General features: G+C 39.8%; 1 protein-coding gene across 1 annotated transcript; it reads left to right on the forward strand.

Moving 5' to 3' along the window:
- The first annotated feature begins 232 nt into the window (after positions 1 to 232).
- Positions 233 to 2875, forward strand: ciao2b (cytosolic iron-sulfur assembly component 2B). Its single transcript, XM_070841382.1, has 5 exons — positions 233 to 458; positions 1469 to 1548; positions 1902 to 2027; positions 2186 to 2231; positions 2405 to 2875. The coding sequence occupies exons 1-5, from the start codon at positions 332 to 334 to the stop codon at positions 2503 to 2505; spliced, it is 480 nt and encodes a 159-aa protein (XP_070697483.1). The 5' UTR covers positions 233 to 331; the 3' UTR covers positions 2506 to 2875.
- The last annotated feature ends 4564 nt before the right edge of the window (positions 2876 to 7439 follow it).

Genomic DNA, 7439 nt, shown 5'->3' on the forward strand with positions numbered 1-7439 from the left:
AAGCAGGCACGCAAATACAAGACACAAAACTACAGCTTGAAACACTTGGCAAGTATTTTACTCTTTAAATAAGGACACTGTTTCACACAGTAATAATTAACAATGTCTTCCACCTTCTGTGCAAACTCAGAGCTAAAATCCTTTAAAAGAGAGGAAAGTTAGGTGGCCTGTCCCTTTAAGACTTCCACCATTAGCGCTTTTGGACTCTATGACTTGCCGTTATCCAGGAAGTGTTTGTGTTGGTGCGTGCAAATTGACTGTAGCCCACGGAACTCCCCCTGGTTCACTTTACAATAATTCAAGTTTAACTTGGGGTTAATTAACGTATAAAATGTCTGGAGGAGGCCGTCTGGAGAACGAAAACCCTGTGATTTTCCAGCGGTCCGGGGAGAGGCTGCTGACAGCGACCGAGGAGGATGAGGACGTCCATGACCCTATCGACGACAGAGAAATATTCGATATCCTGCTTTTATTACTTCAGCTAACTCCTTCTTCTCTGGATTAGACTGCTTTTTAACACCTGAAAAGTATGTGTGTGCTCATTAAACTGCATTTTGACTGCTGGGCACAGCAAATGTCATTATGTTACATTACTAACGCTGGTTGTTGCATCAGTCAGCAGTCAGATGAGCTGTTAGTGTGCAGCTAACAGCTAACAGGTGTTTCTAATAGGAGAAACATTTAGAGTAAACATGTAGATCGTTAAGTACTGCAGCACGCTTACAGTTTATATCACTCGTATTGTATTAAATCTCATTATGTTTGCATATATCTTGAAAATATAACTTATTTGACTAATTTGATTAAATTAACTGATTAGTTGACCATGAGAGAGGGAGTCATAGTTAAACATTTAAGTATTTCAAGCAGTACATCTGAGGTGAGATAACAGTTTGAAGATGTCATCTTGAGCTCTGAGAAGTTGTGACACTTTAATACACTAAATTATATAATAATTGAGAATATGGTCCACAGATGAGTAGGTAATAATCATTATTACATGCCCTTTAACAATGTCAAACTTTATTGGAAATTACCTACAGTCCAAGTTTGCACCTTGTACCAGACATCTTATGACTTTGATAAGCCAAATTGTTTGAGTATTTAAGTGATGTGTGTCAGTTTTTTCTGTAAGACATTTTGTCATTCATCTTTGCCTTATCTTTGTTTTGACGCTCACATTTGACGCCTTTGAAGGCTGCCTGATACCGTGTTTAATTAATGTTCCTTTAAAAGCAGGTGCTAGACTGTAAACGTGTGTAGGACCAGTAGTAAGATGAATACTTTTTATAATAAAATAAATGTGAAACATTTTTTCATTCACTTTGTTTTTAGATTATTTACAGTGAATAACATAATTATGGCATACATAATAATATGACTACCTGACTACATTAGAGTGCAGTACATAGAGGAAGACCTTGTGTTGTATTTATTATGTTGTCTTAAATTCTTTAACTAAAGTTACATCTGATCAGATCCATTAATGACCCTGAGCATCCTCTTTCTCTGGAGGAACTCAACGTTGTGGAGCAAGTCCGAGTGAAGGTATGTACTTTTTAATTGTATGGACCAAGTTTAATAAAGAATTCATTAAAACAAGGTTGAACTTGGCCACCATTCATCCCGATATTCCATCATTTACAAAGTTATTACTGCAATTACAAAACAAGTTATTTTTCTTTTTAAAAAATGACATACAAGAAGTAAACTAACTTTAACACTCAAGCCTTCGTCAGCAAAGCATTATTTACTTGATCTCAATGAAATGCTCCTGAAACCACGTATCTCACTGCAAAAACACCCGTCATCATTAACAATTAAAGGAAAGACGAATTGCAGGTGTTGATTGCATTTGTTGTTAATTAAGTCATTTTTCTATCTGTTTGTATTTTCCTCAGGTTGATGATGCAGAGAACATGGTGGGTGTTGAGTTCACACCCACCATTCCCCATTGCAGCATGGCAACACTCATTGGTCTGTCAATCAAAGTCAAACTGCTACGTTCCCTGCCAGACAGGTTCAAAGTACGTGTGTGTGTGTGTTGGTAGTAAGGATGCATTTTAAACATCATCGTCTTTGACTGAGTGTTAGTTAATATAAACAGCATGTAATACAGCATGGGATTTCTATGGGTTAATGTGTTCTTGGTCAATTCCAACACTTTTTTTCTGTTTCTACTCAGATTGATGTCCACATCACTCCTGGGACTCACGCCTCAGAGGAAGCAGGTAAAAAATCTGATACAGACAGAGAGGGAATGATGGGAAATTTGATCACATTTCCCACTAACAGTGTAGCTACTGCTCATTCTTGCATATGAGGACTTTATTTTCAACGTGTTATGGTTGTGCAGCCTGCAATGAAAATGTCCTTGCTTGCATGATTTATGTTGTGTGTGCAGTGAACAAACAGCTGGCAGACAAAGAGAGAGTGGCAGCAGCTTTGGAGAACTCCTCGCTGCTGGAGGTGGTCAACCAGTGCCTGTCCACCAGGAGCGCCTGAGCACCCAATCGGCTTTGTTGCCTTCTGAGATGCATTTGCCGAGCTCTGTATGCACCCATGTTTAATCCAGCTGTGGATAGCTGCAGCTGGTGGACACAGATGCAGCCAAAAAAAAAGGCAGGATCACAGAGTTCATACAACTTGTTCCATTGTTTCCCAGAGAAAAGTACTGGGGAAATTCTACAATGTGTCCACCTAAGGACAGTAATGCAAACTGTTACTTGTAATGGAGAGTAGTTTGAACAAAGCAAAGAAATTATACTTCCACCAGTGAATTCTGAGGTAATCAGTGTGAACTCTGCCCAGGTCACTCAGTGTTAATTCCTTTTTTATTTTAATAAATCTGTAATTAAATTTTATTTAAAATGTACACTTTCAAGATTCCTTTATTGCCATTGCCTTATACTGTATATTAAACAGATATATGAATGATGTGGTATAAATATGTGTATATAAATACTGTCTGGATAACAGTGAAAATATGTAGAGCAGGGGTCTATGAGGTGTGTGATGCACACTAAAACAAGCCAATTTAAAATAATATCACTATGCCAAAGAGATGCTGTAAAGTTGGTTACACCAGGTGTAGTGACTTTTAACAAAACGTATATATTAATAAGCCACTGAGGGTTGAATTTGATCCGGACACGTGTTTGGTGCATAAAATAAACCAATGTCCATTAGCAGCAGGCTAGCCCCTCAGCTAACACCAAATAAGATCGGTTATAAATAAACCTATCAAGTGATCTAACTCTACACTAGCACCGTTGAAGTACCAGTGAAACCGTATCAGAAGATGAACAGATTAAAACAGTAAAACAAGGGGGAGAGATCGTTCGGCTGTTAGCCTGCTAATAGCGCAGAGGAGAGGGAGAGAGGCTGTGAGCAGAAGAGCCTCAGACTGTGGTTACTGTGAACAGTATGCATGGGAATGACTTACAATATCATATATTCCTATAAAGTTGCATTCATTGCCTTTTCCCTGACCGTCTGACTGAAAAAGTCTCTACTTGAGGCCTTGCACACGGCTACCTACTAGCCACCAGCCATCGGTCACAGCACCCACCTGTCACTCAAAGAGCAGGACTTTAAGCCTTAATATAATTTAAACGGGGGAGTTACATAAAGATTCATCCCCGTACAGCTTTCATGAATGGAAAAGTTGAGATGTTGAGACCAGAAGCGTTTTCTGCACTGGGCTGTAAATATGTTTATTTCTGCTAAGTTGGCCATTTTAACATGGATCTGGGGGGATTGTCTGTCTTATGAAGTCAACCTCAGCCGGCCAGTGGAGGAATTGCAGTATTAGACACTTCTGCATCAGCTTCATTTTCCAGAGCCAAAGATTGCTGCTTGACAAAAACATAATAGACATACAACTTGGAGCAATATTGTCTTTATTTGTTTTGTAGTGCGGGGAAAATAGTTGATGTTGCTGTGTGTTTCCTTGCTCCAATTCTGTATGAATTTAAAGGCATCCCATTAGGATTTTTCGCTTGTCATCAGTCCACTGCATTTGTAGTCTATTTCCAAAGGACAGAGGTGCTCTGACTGACTGTCTGGCCAATCAGAGAGCTTCTGTCTTTTGGCCAGCAGAGAGCCCTTAGTTTCAGCCAATCAGAGAGCTTCTGTCTTTTGGCCAGCAGAGAGCCCTTAGTTTCAGCCAATCAGAGAGCTTCTGTCTTTTGGCCAGCAGAGAGCCCTTAGTTTCAGCCAATCAGAGAGCTTCTTTCTTTCTGTCAATCAGAACTTTAATTTCTTTCCTTGGGCCAATGCTTAAATGATGTCTTTTTAAGTACAACAGTTAATTACAATCATTAAAATAATTTATATATTTAAGGATCACAGCAGTGAGTGTCAAATTTAGCTGAAGACTGATCTCTTGTATTCTACCTAGCAGCGCCTTTGAAAGAGAGAGTAGCCACATTACCATAGACTTCTGATCTGATCGGCATTAACTCTCATCACCACAAACCCTTGTCTCACATTGATGCAGCATCCACACTTAAACAATCCACTTTAAATAAATATCGCTAGAGCAAAGAGATGCTGTGGAGTTGGTTGCACCAAGATTAAATCCCACATCGCTGATCTCTAACTTGTTCCGCTGCCATGTCCTTAAAAAGATGCTAATAGAGGGGCTTTATGGCGCCAAGCTACATGCTAACGCTGTATACTCTGTGTTAGCTGCTATTCCGCTCATCTGCCAATGTTTGAAACAAGTCATTTGTGTTTCTTGACACTGTGTCAGCTTAGTTAAGTCAGGGACGTAAAGCCAAGTTAATTTTACTATTTCCACGAATTTATTATTAACAGCTGTGGACTAATGCTACTAGCATAGATGCTGCTAGCCACATGCCGTGCAGAGAGCCTTTGGGTGCTCATCCTCTTTGCTGAATCAAAGTAGCTAATAATTGCAAAAAAAAAAAGCTTGTTAAAGAATAGTTCGTAGTTGAATCCGTATTCTTTATAGGTTACTAACAGTTAACTATTGTTTGGAGCTCAGGCTAAACTAACATAAGCCAACTTATAGCCTATAGTAACGTTAGCTAGGTCAGCTGTTAGCGCACAGTGTTGTTGCTAGCTAGCATACTGTTAATAGAGCAGGACTGAAAGGTAAAATATATCAGTGGTCATTTGCTGACCTGGATACTAAATAAGGTCAAAACAGATATCGTTGTTGGACACCTCTGTTCACTGATTGTGTTACTGAATCCACCAGCCTGATGCTGGAGACTGAAGGGATGTCATTTATCAAATCATTTCATTCAGGTGTTTCTATTGATGTTGTTTTGTACCGATATTTTCCATTCAAGTCTACGGTGAGTCGTTTGGTTTCCGTCTCACAAGTTGTACCAACCTGATCTTTAATGAGTACCCCGCCATTGGTATCTGGAGCTTGGGTGGTGGTCTGTGGTCTGTGGTCTGTGGTCTCTGATCTCCTTCCTTGGTGTCCCCAGTGAAGGACTGCTGCTGCTGCTGCTGCTGCTGGTGGCTGAGTGGATAATATTGTTGTGCAGGTTGGTGATGTGAAGCAGACCTTGTTATGCACTGCGGGCATCTGAGTTGCCAAAGTGGCTCAGTTTTCTGGTTTTATGTGTCTGATGCTCCTCTTCAGGCCTGACCTGGCCACACTGTACTGCTGTTCGTTGCCAGACTGAAAGACCTTCTTCTGGGCCTTTGTGGTGGTGACATTATCCATGCAGTTTTAAAAAAACAAAAAACAAGCAGTGCTACTGAAACAGTCCTAGAGCTGCTCAGAAGCTCTGTCCGGCCACATCATTTTGTCTCTAGTAATTGGTTTGACTGCAGTGATCAGATGTCTTCATCAGCCACTCAAAGCTAGTGCTCCTGATTGTACCTTATTGAAACAATTTCTCAGTGACTGTACACTTGTCTTCATAAATTGAAAATCAAAGATGCAGACAATATAAATGTGATACTTTTACAACATGAATGATCTAGATTAATTGCAGATAAAGAAAATTAACAGAAACAATAATAATCAGGATACAATTTGTGTAGTGATATTTCACAATGCATTAGCACTGCATAGAAACTCATTTCAATGTCATTTTCACCTTCATCTTTTTCACAAATATGAAGACAAACAAGTGTTCAAACACTTATGGCAAAAGCAAGACTGACTGTCCTTTTACATGCACACATTAAACAGCCAGTTTTAGTGTCCGCTTTCAGCCAGCAGGAGGCGCCCTTATCCTGTTCCTGTAAAGTCAGAGGTGGGCTGATCATGACAAGTTTCTGTCCATCAGGCCTGAGGAGGCAGTCTGCAGAGCAAACCATCACACTGGATCATTCAAACTGCTTGTCAACCCACTCCCACGTCATTGACACAGCTAGGCTTTCCTTCAAATCATATTCAACCACACAAATTAACTAAAACCTTACACACATAAGGAAACAAAACACCATTACAAATTTGTCTGACAGAATAGGTTGTACGGAGTTATACAAATATAAATCCTAATCTAAAATGTCACTCTTGTCATGCAGTTTATAAATGGTTGACTCACAGAAGCCCAACAAACACCAAATAGAAAAGTTTTCTTGATATAGATACTTTGATAATGTTCCCATGGAGGTTGTACATATATATATTATTTGAAGTTGCTCTGCATTTGTCATCGTAAAAGTTCATGTGGTATAGAGACTCACACCACGCCGACACACATTTTGTTGTGCAGCCTTTATTGTAGGAAATAGAAGACAAAAGCCAGCAAAGATGGTTATGTAACCCCACTATTGACTATTTCTACTGTGAGTGTGCTTCTGGAGCCACTCGTACTCCAATCCAAACTACCAGTTTAGGCATCCAGAGTAGGCAATTACGTAACACATAAATTAATCCAGAAGTTGTATTTAAAAAATAATGTAGACCAGCAGAATAAACCTTTAAAATTATTGCTGATGCTAGAGGGGGTTATAAAACATATTCAACATGCAGTGGAATAATGAATATAATCACCATAGAGCTTCTATATTAGTGGTACAGTACAGACCAAGGGTATATACATGTTTGCAGGGGGAAATAATTGTTCTTCCTCAGGCTAGACTAATAAGGATTTTTTTCTCCCTTGTTCCACATCTGGAAACATTGCATCACTGCTAAAACCCCGGATAAGAGACCCAGCCGGCACAGCTGCATTAGCCAAAGCCAGAGCCGTGATTACTCTGAGTTGAGTCAACCGAAAAGGTCGTCAGAGGATGAAGAGCAGCAAGAAGAAGCCGCTTCTCGAAATGTAACGCAGCCTACACGGACACACACACACAGAAATACAGCATTAAGTGTGAGTGCTGGATTTATCTGTCTGGAAAGGAGCCAAGCAAATCCTATGACACTGATGCCTGAGAGCATGTAGAGAAAGGCAGCATTAGCCATGCAAAGAGAGTCAAAACCTAGGAAATAACAGCAG

Source organism: Pempheris klunzingeri, chromosome 12 (assembly GCF_042242105.1).
Source record: "Pempheris klunzingeri isolate RE-2024b chromosome 12, fPemKlu1.hap1, whole genome shotgun sequence".
Taxonomy (NCBI): Eukaryota; Metazoa; Chordata; class Actinopteri; order Acropomatiformes; family Pempheridae; genus Pempheris; species Pempheris klunzingeri.